Here is an 18239-nt window from a genome sequence, read left to right as displayed (position 1 = left end):
CACGCGTCATAAAAAATAATATTGAATATTGTTTTCATTTGTTCACTACCATACTAGAAGATCAAATTTAATGATCTCCTCAGTTTAACATATTAAAATATGCATAAAAAATATCTAGCTACACCAATAAAGACTTCATTTTGTTTGGTAATAGTATTAGAAGAAAATAAGAAGATACTGAATTTACCATAATAGAGATGCTTAAATAGGTATATTGCATCTAATCAGTGACTGACAAAACTGAAGAAGGCGACAGCGGTGGATCATTCAAGGTAGGTTTGGGAGCGGGACGTGACGGGATGGGACATTTTGCTCTCCTCTCATCATTTCCATATATATATTGCAAATGAGTGTAAATACGAAAAAATATGTATGTATACATGCACATATCATAAAATGCATTGATGTTCCTTTCATCAACAATCTACAGTTTATGGGTTATGGTTTTATTACATATATCAGTTTTCAGCAATTTAACAACTGGTCAACTGCAAAGGTACAAAAGAAATTTACATTTACTACTTTTGCTCTTCAGCTGCATACAAGGCCTTGATCTCCTCGACGTCGTCATAGCTACCGAGAAATATTGGTGAGCGCTCGTGAATCTTCTTGGGAACCAAGTCAAGTGCCTGCAAAATAAGATTTTGTTTAGTCACGTCAGTTTAGAGCTGAACCAAACTAAGCCAATATGGCTCTGTTTTTGAGGTGACCTGGCATCACACCATTTTTAAGGTTTAAATACAGGCCCACATGGGTCAACCCACGCAGGACGTGACCTCTACAACCAAGCCGACCCGGCAGTAAATGCAGCCCAGCCTACGGCTCGGCCCATCACTGGTCAGGTGTGATTTTTCCACACATTTTAGCACCTCTAGCTCAGCTATGTAATCAAATATCAAGAACTCATAAACTCATACCCGCTGCTTCCCAGTAAATGCTTGTCCTCCAGCTTGTTCCATCAAGAACGACATGGGGAAAACTTCATAGAGAACCCTGTTTGATGCGATTACACAAGTAACGATAGTTTGAATAATGGCTATGACAGGATTCGCTTATCAGTCATATCTATATCTTTATATAAACAACATACCGCAGCTTCCCATTTGGGCTTTTCTTATCAGCGGGGTACAAAAAGATGCCTCCATAAAGTAACGTGCGATGGACATCAGCTACCATACTGAAAATCAGAAGCCAATCATAAAAGAGGATATAATTAAGGTAAGCGCCTAACTCTGGTTTTCGAAAGGAGGAACTGTAGTTTCAAAAAAAAAAGTGTTGCCCATAAATACCCACATCACACTTCACACCAAAATTTTTAGCTTTATGCCAATTCCCCCTTGGGGGAATATAGTTTAAGTATGCCCCTTATTCTATTTTCTTGATCAAGTGCCCCATTTGCCTAATATGCAACAGGAAGACATGAAAGTAGTTTGCTTTGCTTAAGATTTGTTGTAAAGTCTAAGACTATTATTAGTTCCCAACCATGAGAAGAATGGAATCCTAGGACTAGATTCAGAAAAGAATTAAAAGATTATCTTTTCCTCGAAGGGAATTCGAGATAAATATTTCAAATTCAGTTCCAAATTTTCAGGAATTCAAGAAAATAGAATAAAAACTCTCACAGTAACATTCTTGCAATTACCAAATCATATTGACCATTTGACAATGATTTCTACATTAAATTTCCCATTACCTTCCGATGTATCTTAGAGATTTTGGTGCTGAACCATCTTTTGGAAACTTGCATTTTTCTACATACCTGAAATTCATATAATCATGACATGTAATGAACTAAATAAAATGTGGGATGACTATATATAAGGATGCATACTTAGCCGTTGGACCATCCCAGTTCTTGGCATTTCCTTCATTAACTGAATATATCTTCCCTTTCTTGGGAATCTGTACAACAAAAGAAGTTCAAACCAGGAGAAGTTAAAACACATGACACTGAATCATTTTTTTTATCAACTAAAGGAATGGGAAAACAAAGTTCAAATTAATTAGCTTGATCGTACAAGTGGATACTTGGATTGATACATTAAAGTTTGAACCACTAATAAGCAATGGGAGTATCTGAAATATTTTGAAATATCAATCAAATCAAAAGGGTGATGGGTTTACCTTTATATCTGGATGGGTCAATATGAATTCTCCAAGAGACGGATCGAGGGTGAATCCATTGACTCCCCTTCCAGCACTCAAAACAAGCTGCAAAATTATCCCGTGAACAATTATTAATGGCTAGTTTGGTAATGTTGATTGAATAGTACTAGACACTATTAAATAAGAAAACTAGGCTAAAGTCTTGTCCATTGTCTTGCCAATCCTAATACTGTATGCCAAACATTCATAATAGTTTATCATGCAATCTGTAATAGATAATATTTAAAGCAATAAAAAATACCGTGCAGGAGCTTCCATACATGCAGTAGCCTGCAGCTATCATATTCTTTCCAGGCTGCAAGACATCTTCTAGTTCCGGTTCACCTCCATCTTTGATCATGTAAATGCCGAAAATCTAGACAACAGAGAAGTGTCGAGTTCATTACAGCCTCATGACGATATTCTCGAAGAAAAATGTCTTTTTTTTCCCCACATTTTTTGACTAATATGTTTTAGTGGAGGTAGGTATAAATTAGACAAGGTTCATACTGTTCCAATAGAAACACCACAGTCAATATTCGAGGATCCATCCAATGGATCAAAGACAACACAGTACCTGCATGTTCAGCATCGATGAATCACAAGCTAATATAAATAAAAGAGAAATTAAAATAAATTACATTTCAGATCAGATGGTTAAAGAACTATCAAAAATTTGAAGGAATGATAACGCACTTTCCACGCTTAGATGGCTCCACAAATGTTGCCTCTTCATCCTCTTCGGAAACAAGAATGCACTGCAAGTACATTCACAATTTTTAAGAATTAGTCTACAATCTTATTATGTTAGAAAAACAAAACACTTTCACTGACTTACTGTGCGACCACTGCTAACCAAAGCCTTGATAAAAACTTCATTCGAGAGCACATCTAGTTTCTTTTGCTCTTCACCCTTTAAAACAGAAAGGCAAATAAAGTGATTATATTTTTAACCGAATCTATTCTAAATTCAAGTAAATTTGCACATTATGCTTAAAATGACCCTGGAATAAAATTTCCAAGAACTTGCCTGCACATTGGTCTCGCCAGCAAGCCCTATGAGTTTGGCCAACCCGGCCTGCAGAAGTACCCAATTGACAAAATAGGCCATTATTAAAAAAATAACACCATAAAAACTTTTTGGCAGAACCGAAGTTTAGCCCTCATCCTCTTCCGGTCAGGCAAAGATTGTGTGTGTGTGTGTTGGGGGGGGGGGGGGGAGCGAAAATTATTGCATAGAATTGAAAATCCTCCATCCTTGTAATATGAAAGAGAAAACTTTGGGAGTAGTACTACGACTCGGAGTTAAGCCCTTAGAAATTCATTGTAACGTACCCCTTTTAACCAACCCCGAGGGGTTGATTCAGTGGTCAATGGCACGCTAGGTACACAATATTGGACATATAGTTGACATGATTATAACTTTATATCTTCTTGAAGCTTCCAGTGCAGTTTAATCCTATATGCAAAACACATTATAAGGGTTTAATCATCATTTTGGAGGTCTTGAGATCAATTCTCCTCCCCTCCTCTCTCCCCTCCACCTCTTTGGAACAAGTTTGCCAGCTCTCCAAAAGAAGAAAATGAAAAACAAATACATTAACAAAAAAAATTTTGGGGTAAACTTTTTGTTTCAATTTTTTTTTTTTTACTTCAATTATCAGCGAAAGCATCATAAATTTCATTGTTTAAACCAGTTATAATAAAATAATATTATCATCCTATTAGGTAGTGACTGTATACAATAATGGGCTATTTTGATTCTTTTTTACTTGATACGTGAACTTGAATGTCTTTATACACATACGCAAATAAATTGTAAAACATAAGATATTTTCCAAGAAATGTCGAAAACTTTGAAGAGGTTTTCCACATTTATCCACATATCAAATACACTTCATTTTCACATCAAAACTAAACGACTTCTATATATACTTTTGTATAGACTTGTGAGCAAGTGTATTCAAGGTCCTCTGTAATTTGAGGAAGAAAAATAAAAGCACGAGACCAAAATAAAAGACAACAAACTGAAAGATAATTCCAATAACAATAGTTGATACTTGTAATACTTTTTAAGTAAAAAGAGAGAGAATTATTTGTCAATCAACATTAATGAATTTCTATTTCTATAAAACTATTATATCATTACTCATTTCCTCTGTTTTTCGGCCTTTACCTTTTTGAATTTGCATCATTTACAAAGAGTAGGTGTTAAGGTAAATCTTTTTAAAATTTAAAGAACTCGATTGTCAATATCATATCAGCATTCAAAAAAGCTTAGAGTTTGACCTGTCTAAAGTTCAAACAACGAATCGGATTCTGAAATTACTATTCTTAAACGAGATCAACGGGTAAAATTCCAATTGTTTAAATATAAAAACGGTAATCTGATCCCCAAAACTCAATAATCACCCCCAAATTCCAATAAAACCACAACAATAAAGATAAAAAAGTGGGATCCAACCTTGTTAACAGCAGAACAAACAAACTTGCAGCCAAGAACAATGTGACTAAGCAAGATAGTGAAATCCCCACGGGATTCTGGGTGTTTAGACTGCTCATTCAACACAAACCTCGTTATGGTCATCAAATCCGTCCGATGTGCATCAGCCGCATGATCCATTTTTCCCCCAAAATACAACAGAAGATTAAGTCCTCCAAAATATTTTAAAAGGTCAAGGCCGTGAGGCTATATAGTAATATTATCTGGTACGAGTGGAACATGATTCTAGGAATACAAAAATCAGAGTGCTGACACACAAATTACGTGTGTTTGTGGGCGGATAGGGATGGATCACGGAGGAGTGGAGGGAAAAAATGGAGGGCTATCTGAATATTGAACGGCGGGTTCAGATGACACGTGTTGATTGAGAAGATGCCACTTCTTTTGCCCTTATTCTTCCTCTTCCACATTGGATTCTTGTTCTTATTCCTAATTCGGCAGATTCTTCAATCCGCTGTAGAGATCAATCGGTAGTTACAAGGATGACGCAAGGGAGATTTATCGTTGGGAAAGTTGACGAAATGGAAAATGAAAGGAAATTTGTTTTCCCGAGGAAAAGGAGGAGGCATTTTTTCATAATTGAAAAGATTACTTTTACAGAGACTTTTAATTTTAATTTTTGCAAATATTTTATTTTCAATTAAGGTCCTCACTCTTTGTGCATTGTAATACTCATATTTTAATTTTTTTTTTTATTTTACCTTATCATCGACCTTTTATACACATCTCGTCTTTGGTAACAATTTCTTATCAAAAATTTAATTGAAAGAGCATAAATTGACTTGTTTGACGATATATTTTTTAACAAAATTGATAAATGTAAAAGTACGATAATTTTTTCCTTAATTTCCAAGCTGACAAATAGAATATTTTAACCAAAATATCATTGGTGATAAGATAAGTTAACTAACGGAAGGTTAATGATAAAAATTCAGTGAAAAGAATTAGAGATATAAATATTACAATAAGAAAAGAATATTCTAAATACAATTTATGTGATGTAACTTGTGAAATTATCGTGCGAGTATAATCACTATTTTTGTAATCTTTTGCTTACGAGTGTTGTATGGTTTAGATTTCGGACTGTGCAATACAACTCTCTTTTAATTAGTTAAAGTATTTTGTCAAAGCGTTGACTCTCATTAGTTAAAGAAACAGAGAGCAATCCAAATTGTGGATACTATTTTTTAATTCTTTTATCATGACTAGAATTTTTATATACACATCAAGCTCTATATTCAATACTATTACGGCATATAACTTATACAATGTATTATTCTTTTTTATTATTCATGTAAATTTTTCAAAACTAGACACTATACAACCTCCCTCCATCATCTGGATAGGACATCACTACCACGACCATAACCTACCTTCAACATTATGGCACCAAATTCTTTCCTCATAGATACGAAAATCTTAAAATTGGAATTTATTAAAAAGTGGAGATGAAAATCGAAAGAAAGACCAATCACAATCCATTTCCCTTTCGTTGTTAGCACCGCCATCTATTTGATCTTATGCAAATATTATCATTCCAATGTATATGAAATTGTGATCGAAGATTAACATTGATAGATTACACATCCCTCTAACTGTCATTTCGGGGGAATTGGACTTATATAAAATTTGCGAGTATTCCCTATTGCTCTGCATCTGTCATATTAAGGGATAAAAATCACACTCGGTTAAATATCGAAATATTGATCAATTTAAAAAGATCTTGAGCTACTCCTCTTAATAAGGTTGATTTTTTAAGATGGAACTCAAGTCTTAATATGGTATCAAAGCCCATTAAACTTCAACGAGCAATTCGATTCGGTTAAGACTCGAAAAATAAGTACACAGATTTCAAGATTGGTCTGCTCAAACGAGCCACCATCTTGCGAGAGCATGTTAAGGGATAAAAATTCATTATCGGTTAAATACCGAAATATTGACCAATTTAAAAAGATCTTGGGCTACTCCTCTTAATAAGGTTGATCTTTTAAGATAGAACCCCAAATCTTAACATTTCATACCTACGTGGTCGAGGAAATTATCCTGTAGATAGTATTCTAGACATAAGTAGAAGTTCAAGACCACGCGGTTCAACTTTGGGTGACAACAAATTATTAGGTAGGAGAATATGGTCTGGAACTTGCCACTTATCTTCATTAAGTTGAGGAAATATAGTCTCAGCGTACTCTTTAATAATCGGTCATGTAATAAGGAGAGTATATTGTTCTCGCTACAAGCCTCAATACATAGCCATTACGACTGTATGCTCACTTGAAAAACTCTCCAACTAAAATCGATTATAAGTGCAAGTGTTATTAATCAAGTCACCACGTTTCCCATTGTACATGCACATCTCACGAAAAAACATAAATTTATCTAGTGGTTTACATTCAACTTTTGGCAACTTTTACATTCTAGAAGAGTTTATCCTCTTGAGCCGAGGCTAGTATGCTCGTGCAACTCTATGATTCCACACGTCGGTTAAGAAATCACTACCGCAGCTTGTTACAAATGTTCTCGATCATTGTCAGAATTGGTAACTCTCGATCCTTCTTCAACAATACATTGGAGACTCCGCATTGTTCGATGATATCACGTTATATTGACGTCGTGGAAAATGTGACTGCGTCCAATGTTCATCCCCATTTTTGTTAAATAATCTCATGCCAGGAATGATTTACTTCCTATTTTGACCATAAACTTATTACACTTCTCAACACTATAAGTTTCGATCGCTCTCCTGAATAATGAAATGATATCTTTGCCCCGATACTCAGTTTTCCTTGTATATGGTACATGCAACACCCATGATTTATCTCCGAAAAAACTTCAATGATACAATTTATTATAGAAGGTCCTTAATCAATTACAAAGGTAAGGTCCTCGACACCTCGATTACTTTTCATAGCTTTGTGAAGAGCCAATGCATCGACAGATCATTCTCGCTATCAACTATATCAAATGCAATAGGGTAAATTTGGATGTTGATATCTTGACATATAACAATAATCAACTTGCCTTCATGGCTAGCTTTTAGAGTTGTACCATCACCTAGAATTAGGGAGTCGCATCGCATTTCAAAATCCTTTAATACATTGTCCAAGAGTCATGAAGAAAAACTTGAAGCAAATCTCACTCTCTACCTAATTAAAAATGTCGAGTCAGTATTAGTTGTTCTCATGTTATGGCAGTACTTGCTAATTTACCTTAACTCTCCTCGATCGAGTTCACTATATCCTCCAACACACAATTTTTGCTCTTCCAGGCCTTTTTGATAGCTCATGACCATTCCGTATTCTCGACGAACGTCGTTAATGATATCCAAAGGTCTATAAATCGTCTGTGAGTCATGATACTTGTGTATTATCTGTTGACCAATAAACCATGCTCGACCTTGCTTGTGATCATTTCGACGAATTCTCACTTCGAAAGTATATTCTCGTATAAACTTGCGAACTACAAACAATTTATTCGTGTCCATCTTCGACACAGATAATTATCAACGGTGACTTGTTTGATTTCTTTATTTTGAACTCAAAGTTGTATTTCAATGCAATTTGATACATAAATTCTTGAAGATCTTTTTTTTTTTTAAACATTTGCTCGACATGTAAATTCTCAGAATCGGGAATGACACGCGAATAATTAGAGGAAGGTCCACTCGATTCAATCTCTGAGCTTCCACCCGCTTATATCTCTAATGAGATAAAGCAATCAAATCATCATTTATAAATTCATTTTCATTTTCATTGTCATGAACTACGAAGGAGATTCTGTATGTAATGGTGAGATTACAATGAAGAACAATTGTCTTAGGAATAACCTCATCATCCTCACGCGTTATCTCCACTGTATCCCAAAAATCATTAACATTATGGTCTATTCCATTCGAATCTTCATGTTCATCTTCGATGGCATTCTTCTTCACTAAAGTCATCCAAAGAAGAGTCGTGTGCATTTTGTTCAATTATAATAGATAATTCACTTCAGCTTCATAAGTAACCTTCATAGGTGAAATCAGAATGGATGAATGCTTATTGAATAGAAATCTCAGTTCTATGTCATATGAGAGAGGTCGACTTTTAGCTTCTTTTGTAAATAGTGGTACATTCCTGCATATAATGTACTCGATGTTATAAAAATTGGAATACCACCACATATATCACTTGTCCATTTCCATACCCATCGATCTTTTTCATCCAATTCGAAAATCACTAAAGTAACAAATTCGGATTACAGCCATATCTATTTAATAAAGTAGAATTTCTAATTATAAGAAAAAAGTTGGAAAATCGGCCTAGCCCATTGGCAACAAAATTTTAATTAAAAAAAGTCGGGCCAACTGTTAGGTCTAGCTGTTAATAGTTGGCTGGCTGGTGTCATGAATCTTGATAAGTGTATTTTATACACTTATTTAAGCCATTAAAATTGAGTATTTGTTGATGAATTTGATGAAATATGGCTTAATCCTATATATATATTATGTGTATGTTACAATCAATGAAAAATACGAGAATAAAGAAAATAAGCAGGAAAAAATGACTCAATTACATCAAGGGCAAAGTTTGGGGACTAGGATGCAATAATCCAAAAATTGAATTGGACCAGAAAAGATACTTTGAAGATTGATAGGAGTCAATTGAATTCAAATTGGAGTAAAAAAGGAAAGAGATATGGTTAGAATATTGCCATAAATCGACTTCAAATCATATAAGGTATCTTCAAGATTTTTGGTCAACTTGAGATCCATTTTTCGGATGGATAATGTTTGAATTGGAAAAATTGTATTTCTAGAAGAATTGTAGCTCTTTTAACTAGCTTTCCAATGCACTTTGAATCACCTAAATCAGACATTAAAAGAGAAAGTTATGATCAAAATACGAAAGGTTATGCAGAGACAAAATTACGTGCGCGCGAAGGCAACTTTACTTATTTGATTCAAACTCTTTTGGAAGACAATTTGGACGTGAATTGGAACCTAATTTTTATCATCTTGGAAGCCGACAAAGAGGAAGAGGAAAGCGGGATATACATTGAAGAACAAGACTTCATCACTTGGATCCGGAATTGAAGGCATAAAGTGGAGGATTTCAGATTCTTTCAATACTTTAATGATTCGGGTGATATCATTCTTTTATTTTCCTGCTTTTCCTATATTTATATGCTAGGCTAGATATCTTTATATTAGATGGATGACAAAACTGATTGACTCTTAGTTTTTTATTCAAGACCTTATGTTTTTATTTTAATTCTTGTATTGTGGTTTCTTTAATATGCATATCTATATTATTTTAATGTTTGCGCACCATTAGGATAATAAGTTGCTTATTCGTAGTGTTGGAAAACTCACGGTAGGTAGAACACTGTTATTGGAACGTATGGACAATGAATGTTAGGAATAATATTTGTGATGTGTGCGATCATGTGTGATAATCCTATACATCAATGCGTGTTTGCCATATGAATTCGGATTAGGAATAGGACCGTTTCGTGGTAATCAGAGGTTTATTATATATTGGAAAATAATAATAAATAAAAGTGAAATTATCGATCGTCACAATTGCATGAGTTGAGATAATTGTCATAGGTTAAGAATTAGAACTAAGAGTTGATCAGTGGCGTCGGAAATCCAATACATTCACTCACCTGAATTCTAAAACAAATTCTCATAAATTTTTAGTTGTAGAACTTAATTAGCTATTCAAACAAACTTCAACTTTTATTAATGACACGAATTTAATTATATCGAATACACTGGAATTAGACCATATTCCCTGTGGGACGATAACTCTTTCATCACAATTATTACTTGTACAACGAATCCGTACGCTTGCGGGATTTTAACGAACAAATCTCGTCTAAAAGAATATACACACAGATGAATTTTTTTTCTTATTTATGCTTAGAAAATTATATATCTGTTAAAAAATTTATCTACCTATTAATTTATGTTGAAATAAAATTTATCGATTAAAAAAGTATACTAATTCAACGAAAACAAAATTAAACATATGTAAATATACTTATCGACTTGAAATGATAGATATAAAAAAATATTTTATTGTGCAGGTTTGATAAATTTCTAAAATTTTTAGGTTGAAACAGAGGAAAGGTGATAGAGTTTTTATTTGTGTTAGAATAAACAAGTAATAAAAGTTAATTGATTCTAAAATTTTAGGTGGGAGTGTTTGATTTTTATTTGTTAACTAAAATGGTAGTATTATCAATTAAACAAAACAATATTCTATAATTGCATAACATACTTAAGAACATTTTTATCTTTTAACGTCCAAAAGGTTATTGAGAAAATATTCAATTGTTGAAAATTTATGAGGACAAAATTAAAAGTACCCCGAACTTATTACCATCACCGCCCAATTTAAAACACCTACACCACCAAGAAGAAGGCTTTGATGTCAGACGACGGATTTTTCCCAAAATGTGGTGCAATTTTGGTGGCGTGATGTTGACAACAAACGGTAAATATAGGCGGTAGTTAGTGAAATACATCGTAATGTAGAAGAAAATTAATAATTATCATAAATTAGAAGAAAAATTACATACACTGTAACTTTTACAAAAATAAATAAATAAAAAGGATTCTAAGATCCTCTGAAAAGTGATTGAGAATTCAAACAATAAATGAACGTTAGGGCGGAATAATTTCACCTATTGGTTACCTTTACTTCATAAATCAAGATTCATAAAACCTAAGGTAGTGTTCGGTCGAATTCTTCTATTGTATTCAACTTACCTCTCTCGAGTTCTCATTGAGCCTATTTAATTAGTTTAATTCCATATCTCTATGCAAATTAAATTTAATTAAACGAAACATTGATTCTAAGAATTCACACACGACCGCAGCAATCAATATAGGTATCTCTACACGTTATATCAATTTACCGGATTTTAACATGTGGTCTAAACAAATAATCCGCATCTCTACGCAATCATTGTTCACAAATCATCTAATTAGTGATCAAGTAATTAAATGTATTAAGAACAACATTAAAATCAACACATAAAATATAAAAGCACTAGAATCTCAATTGCATGAAATAAAGATTCCAAAAGATTACATTGTTCGCCCTAAAATCAAATTTAACTACTCACTAATGGAAGAAAAATAGGAAATTGTCTTAGAATACATCACCGGATTTGTAATAAAGATGTAGAAGAAAAAGAGGAATTCTTGCACCAAGATCTCCTTCCTCTTCCAATGAATGCTTCCAACTTTCAATTCTTAGTGTTAATCTTCTTGAATTTCTCCTTTGAATCTCCCTTCTTGTTGTTTTTTCTCCAATATGTCAAGAACACGTGGCTTGATTCCATAGATTTTTAGTGTGCGGCTCCCCTTAATTTAGGTCTTCAATTCTGTGTTTATAATGTCTTGGAGTTTAGAGAAAGATTTTGAGATGAGTTGGGCCGAAAAAAGAATGGTAAAAACCTAAAAAAATTACTCTCGCACGGCGGCGCCTAGCCGCTGCGATTTGGGCGCCTAGGCGCTGACTTTCTATCAAAATTTCAGCATTATGGCGCCTGGGCGCTGATGACTACTTCGGTTGCACTGGATAACTTTCAGTATTTTTGTCATAACTTTTTCGTTCGATATCCGATTGAAGTGATTCAAGATGCATTGGAAAGATAATTCAAAGGACTACAATTTTGCTTCAGGAATCATTCTCCAATTCGATCTTTTTCTATGTCAAAATGAGTCTAAATGTGAGACCAAAATTCCAGCGCAAAACTTTTTGGTTGGAAAATGATTTATGATCATATTTTGACTAAATTTGATCCCTTTGACACCTTCCTTTATCCAATTGGCTTCTAGAACTCTCGGATCTTCACTTCAAGTTTCGACATGACTTTTGATTAATGGCATTTTGATCCTCGAACTTTAAATCTCTTACGTTTTGGTCATTTCATCCAATTTCGCTAGCTTTTACCTATTTCCTTCATTTGACCTCTTTTAGCTCTAATTTTCTTCAGTTCCATCAATCAGTAAAACAACACCAAAATCACTTATTAGCACTTCTAAAATACTTTTCAAAATAGCAAAATCTTGAAATTAATGGTACGATATAATGAGTTTAAATCACTCGTCAGCTACACTTTGTCCAACGAGCTCTTTACAGTTGCTTCACAACCCAACCAGTCTAATCTCTCGGCTTCACAACCCAAACTTTGTCCGACGAGCTCTTAACAGTTGCTTCAAGTCTCAGGTTTTTCTCAATGTCTATTCCCTTAATCGTTTCTTTTTAATTTCTGTGATAATTGGTTCGTAATTCATCATTTCTTTCTGCTATGTTCTGTTTCCATTTTGTGTTTAATGATCCGTTGATTTGCATAAATGCATAATCTTCAGTTTACTCATGTGCTGTATGATTGATAACAACGGCAATCCTTTTACAGTTTTTCCAGAAATTAGGCAACTCCGTTACTGTGAAAAGTATTTTATTTGTTTATTTATTTTTTGTGAGTAAATACTTCCGTGACTTGCAAAATTGATTTACCGTCGACAGTTTCCAAAAGATTATGGCATACGCACACCAAACTGTACCGGTTTTATTTGTCCCTTTTATGGTAATGTTTGTTATTGATCTGTGATACAGAAGTCTATTGGGAGAGTATTGAAGAAATATTGACACGAAGTGGTGGTCTGGGATACAGAAGTCTATTGGGAGAGTATTGAAGAAATATTGACACGAAGTGGAGGTCTGGTCGGAGTTGCATGACTTTTCTTGAAAGAAATCAGATTCATAATCAATAGGTTTTTTCAGTTATTTAGCTGAACTTGCAAATGTACACCCTAAGAGGTAGTTACAGAATGGTGACTGGTGCATATTCTAAAGGTCCACTTATTAATATTCATTTTAGGAGAAAATTTTCTTTATGGTCAATGAAGAAAGACCCAGATCTTGAATTAGCTTTGTCTCGAAATCGTAGATGGATTGTGAATAATCAGATCAAGAACATAATAATCAGATACCCTGATGATGCCGTGCCAATAGATTTCCTTCAGAAAAAATTTAAGTCCTTAGATCTTCAAGGCAAAGCTCTTAACTGGCTCAAAAAGTACCCCTGTTGCTTTGAAGTGAATTGTGAGAATGACAAGTATTTCTGTCGATTAACAAAACGAATGATGTTTTTAGTAGAGGAGGAAGAATCTGTTAAGGATATGCAGGAACCGGTTTTTGTCAAGCGGTTAGCAAAGCTGTTGATGATGAGCACAAATCAGAGGCTTAATGTCTCAAAACTTAATGAATTGAAGAGAAACTTTGGATTTCCGGATGATTATTTGCTTAGGATTGCAACCAAGTATCCTGATATGTTTCGAGTTGTCAATTATTCTGGGAGGCGAAGTTCAACGGAGATTGAGCTCACATCCTGGGACCCTGATTTAGCAGTTTCTGCAATTGAAGAATTAGCTAAAAAAGAGGGTCGTGAACCATGCTTTTCTTGTTCATTGCCATCTACTTGGGTAAAATCATGGGAAAAGTTTCGAGAGTTTAATTTCACTCCGTATATTTCGCCTTATTGGGAACCAGGGGGCTTGGTGGAGGAATCAATGGAAATGGATAAAAGAACTGTTGGTTTATTGCACGAGTTACTATCACTGACATTATGGAAGAAAGCCTCAATCCTAAAATTAGGTCACTTTAGAAGAGAATTTTTGTTACCACAAAACTTGAATGTTCTGCTGCTTAAGCATCCTGGCATATTCTATGTTTCAAATAAATATCAAATTTATACGGTTCTTCTCAGGGAAGGATACAATGGTTCAGAACTGATTGACAAGGACCCACTAGTTATTGTGAAGGACAAGTTTGGGGAATTGATGCAGGAGGGGCTTCACGAATATAATAGGAGGCACTATTTATTAAATTTGGAAAAGAAAAGGAAGAAAGATTTGGCACCAGTTAGGCCAGCGGGAAGAAAGAGAGCAAGTGACGAATTTTCTGAACAAGACGATCAAGGAAGTAATCTAGGTGGAATATTAGACCCAGAAGAAAGAAAAAGATTTTATAAAGCTCTCTTCGATGACAATACTCCATAAACCTCAATTATTGTTCGAGAATTATCATCAGTGCTGTCTATTTTCTTTATTCCTGAACTTCCCATGTCCTGGATTCAGTATTTGTTCAGGTAGTATGTCTATCCAACCTTCAAAATTTAGTGTTTCCTCTAACTTGTTGGTTACAAAAATACTTCTTGATGACATTTCATTATGTTTGTCAACTACTTGTGTATAGTTTATTGTTTTTCATTCTGGACTTGTTTGATATGCATTACTGAACAAGACTCAACAAAAAATGGACAAAATTTTAATTTTTCGTCTTAACAGTATTGAGTAGAGTGCATTTAATCTTACCAAACGTGCGGTTGTTGTTGTTGGATTCTTTGAGTTGGTTTTATCTGACAATAAGATGGATTCTAACCAAGGTTGCTATGACTGAGAAAAAGGTTTTTGCTACTCTAGTCTTGGTCGCCTATATTAACCGTTCTTGATTGACCATGCAACAAGTCAATGTGAGTTATTTTATGGCCCTAATTTGCTGCATATTTTGCAATATCGAGTTTTGAGAATCTATTGATTATATTTAACAATTATTTGGGGTTGATGTACAAGACTGGTTAGGCTACTGCCTCATGGGCTAATATGAATATACAGTTATACGCATGTAGGCTGTTACTTATTGATGCTACGCTTATAAAGTGGCAGTTTGGTCCTATAATCTCAAACACTGGCGGTCTGTAATATTGCCGTTTTCTTTTCATTGGTTTTAAAAGTTTGACCGTTTTCTTTTCATTGGTTTTAAAAGGTAAATGGCCTTCTTGAGGGGTCTTGCATAAATCCATGTAGAATTGCTTGAATTTCTTCACTTAATATAGAGGGGGTTTCTATTCATGATTCGTTTATGTTGTATTTCTGTATAAAAGGGCTAAATGTCTAAATCTGTGAATTAATCTGAATGCTTGTTGGATTTCTGTTGCATTTGTAGCTGGTACTTTTTCTGTTTTTTGTTCTGTCGCAACTTGAAACTATTTATGTTAGAATTTTATATTTGCAAGGAAATAATTAAGGTGGACATCCGGATCAGTCACCTGAAGGCTTAATATCACATGGGCAAGTTGGGATATTGGATCTCAAAATTTGATTTATGGAGTGATGCCAGCCTCTATATAGATGTAAGTCCAACAATTTGGTATTTCCATCCAGCTAAATTTTACGGTTTTATTGCCTTGTTACTCCTTGTACCATCTTCATTTGCAACTACAAACATACAAGGGATCCAATGAACTTAGTAAATAATAAATCAACAGAGTATTAACCACATAAAAACCATCAATTCACAACTAGAACTAAAGCTTAAATCAAATGAATAACCGACAAATTTTGCTTACTTTGACTGTATAAGAAAATTTTGATAAGAAAACCCACAGGAAAGAAAATGGAAACAAAAGGATGGCTGCAAGAAAAATGTAAAGAAAGAGAAGAACCTCTCACCGGTTGTCTATGCTGAACAATTGTAACTTCACTTTGGGAGAGGGATCATACTTTAGTTGTTGAAGTACACGGTTAGGGTATGAACAGACTCTTCAGTTTCTGTCCGCTCTTCTCCAATTCTTTTCTTTTCTAGTTTTACAGTTGGTCTGTTCTATGAAGCTTAAAGAAACATTTTAAAAATTTTGTGGGCTATGAGAAACAAGCCTGAAAAGCTGAGGCTCTTAACAAAATAGTCCAAAAGCCCAAAAGAAAAATGGCTGGAGCACAAGCGTCAGCAGCCATGAGGCTTATGCCTTGAGGTGTGCAGCTTAGTAAGTCAAAGCGGAAGCCTTGAATCTGTGACAAATGACCCCAAAGCATATTTTCTGAAGCTCCTAATGAACGTCTCATACGTTGTGCCTCAAGGTGTAAGCCTCCTGCACTTTTAAGAGCACTCACAGCCTCTGAGTACTGCCAATTTCTGTTATGACCTCATTTCACATTCTTTTGAACTGGAGAATTCTTCATGTGGAGAAGTTGATACCTTAATTGTCTTCAGCAGCTCTTTCTAATCTGTGCTTCTAGTCCATGAATACAAAAGAAATAGGCTACATTGTACTCCTAGTTTTTAATTTGGCTTGGGTACGCCTAAAACAAAACGTAGCGCATCGTCTTCAACCTCCGTAGTTGCTGATATTTATGAATTGGTATACGTTTAATCATGACACATAACTTAAGTATTCTCTATTTAATTATCTTATCTTGTCATTTGAGGTGCAAAAGCATTCTATTAATATTCTTGTGGTAGTTTCGAAAAAGAAAAGTTATTCATTTTGTAATGTCAAAATGTGCTTTTGACTAGCGGATTCTTGTTGAAATGATTGCAGGAAAATGAACATTCGAGATATAGTCCTTGTAACGATTCTGCTAATGCTACAACAGAAGTTGGCTCTCTCAGGTGACGAACTCTTCTTTTTGGAGCTCACCTTGACAATTCGGTGGATCCTTCGAGATATCATGTAAGTTTAGATCAAGTCAATAGGTGCTCAGATATGCCTTATTACCTGTTTTTGTGGTCACAATTGGTCAACCACCAACCTTCTTGAAGCCCAAAGTATGCCTGCAGAAAAGGGGGAAATAACTACCCCATTGTACAACTGAAGCTCAAGTCAGTATATGACTGGAGGAAAATGTAACTAAATGACAAAATGCAAAAGCTTCAACGGGTCTTCTATCTTTCAGAAAAAGGCATATCTTGTCTAGGCAAAGTTTTGGAAATGATACCTTTATTTCCGTCTTCCAGATACTTTGTCGTCTACTTTAATTTCACGTTTCTGTAAATGTATATACGATTGTTTCTGGATTTTGTGTACCTAGAAAGCATGTAGGATATTTTATTTGTAGTTGGCCGAGGTCCATGTAATCGAATACGAGTTGAACAGATCTGATAGTCCTTATTATTACCATCTTATTTCTTAACTGATATAATCTATGTTCTCAATCAATGGAATGCTAAGAGGGCGAATTTTTACTCCAGAATTATTTAAATCTTTGAATTTGGATGAAATTCATCAATTAAGACATTACAACTGTACATGACTGTCAATTGAAGTGAAGATAAGTGGTTTGACAATTTTATCCTTTCATTATGATTTATGTAAAAATCACATACAATTTTAATGTCAACATTGGTGCATTAGTCATTTGATGTAAGTCCAAAACTTCACTTTTAAAGGTTGAGGGCCATAAATCACACCATGTGAAATATATGCGTACGTAAGAATAAATTAATTGCTAATACAAGGTTTGAGGTGATTTCAGCTGCATGATGGAGAATGGACCTCTAGATAGGGGCATAGGTTCAAGGTTAGACCGAATATTCCAAGAGCACTCATCCATTTACTCATTTAATGAAAATTAAGATTTTTACAGCTTTTTAAACTACCCAATCAAACCAAATTTTAGTGAATTTCAAGGAAAAAACCTTACAGAATATTCCAAGAGCACTCATCCATTTACTCATTTAATGAAAATTAAGATTTTTACAGCTTTTTAAGCTACCTAATCAAACCAAATTTTAGTGAATTTCAAGGAAAAAAAAAA

General features: G+C 34.3%; 2 protein-coding genes across 5 annotated transcripts; one reads left to right on the top strand and one right to left on the bottom strand.

Moving 5' to 3' along the window:
- Positions 1-353: 353 nt before the first annotated feature.
- On the bottom strand, positions 354-5186 carry LOC111382940 (fructose-1,6-bisphosphatase, cytosolic). The gene is made up of 12 exons (XM_023006983.1): positions 4610-5186; positions 3176-3223; positions 2984-3058; positions 2842-2903; positions 2656-2722; positions 2408-2521; positions 2125-2211; positions 1832-1902; positions 1694-1759; positions 1091-1177; positions 918-993; positions 354-629 (listed from the first exon to the last, which is right to left on the bottom strand). The coding sequence occupies exons 1-12, from the start codon at positions 4766-4768 to the stop codon at positions 519-521; spliced, it is 1023 nt and encodes a 340-aa protein (XP_022862751.1). The 5' UTR covers positions 4769-5186; the 3' UTR covers positions 354-518.
- A 7497-nt stretch (positions 5187-12683) lies between these two features.
- Positions 12684-17624, top strand: LOC111382941 (protein WHAT'S THIS FACTOR 1 homolog). Of its 4 annotated transcripts, none has more exons than XM_023006986.1 (4): positions 12684-12870; positions 13261-14794; positions 15734-15838; positions 17024-17624. In XM_023006986.1, the coding sequence occupies exon 2, from the start codon at positions 13449-13451 to the stop codon at positions 14703-14705; it is 1257 nt and encodes a 418-aa protein (XP_022862754.1). In that variant the 5' UTR covers positions 12684-12870; positions 13261-13448; the 3' UTR covers positions 14706-14794; positions 15734-15838; positions 17024-17624. The 4 variants fall into 4 exon arrangements, with proteins under 4 accessions (XP_022862754.1, XP_022862755.1, XP_022862752.1 ...); XM_023006987.1 differs by having other exon boundaries at positions 13261-15838; positions 17024-17155; positions 17263-17624; XM_023006985.1 differs by having other exon boundaries at positions 12685-12870; positions 15722-15838.
- Positions 17625-18239: the final 615 nt, after the last annotated feature.

The sequence above is a fragment of the Olea europaea genome, unplaced genomic scaffold (assembly GCF_002742605.1).
Source record: "Olea europaea var. sylvestris unplaced genomic scaffold, O_europaea_v1 scaffold2588, whole genome shotgun sequence".
Lineage (NCBI taxonomy): Eukaryota > Viridiplantae > Streptophyta > Magnoliopsida > Lamiales > Oleaceae > Olea > Olea europaea.
Note: the sequence above shows the minus strand (reverse complement) of the source record. Positions and strands in the feature narration are given on the sequence as shown.

What these genes read in the sequence shown, in the direction of transcription:
- LOC111382940 (XM_023006983.1), bottom strand. Translation starts at nt 4,768, where the DNA reads ATGGATCATGCGGCTGATGCACATCGGACGGATTTGATGACCATAACG. An exon ending in CTGGCGAGACCAATGTGCAG is followed by an intron (nt 3,059 to 3,175) that starts GCAAGTTCTTGG and finishes TCTGTTTTAAAG; the next exon opens with GGTGAAGAGCAAAAGAAACT. An exon ending in AGCCCAAATGGGAAGCTGCG is followed by an intron (nt 994 to 1,090) that starts GTATGTTGTTTA and finishes CGCATCAAACAG; the next exon opens with GGTTCTCTATGAAGTTTTCC.
- LOC111382941 (XM_023006986.1), top strand. Translation starts at nt 13,449, where the DNA reads ATGTACACCCTAAGAGGTAGTTACAGAATGGTGACTGGTGCATATTCT.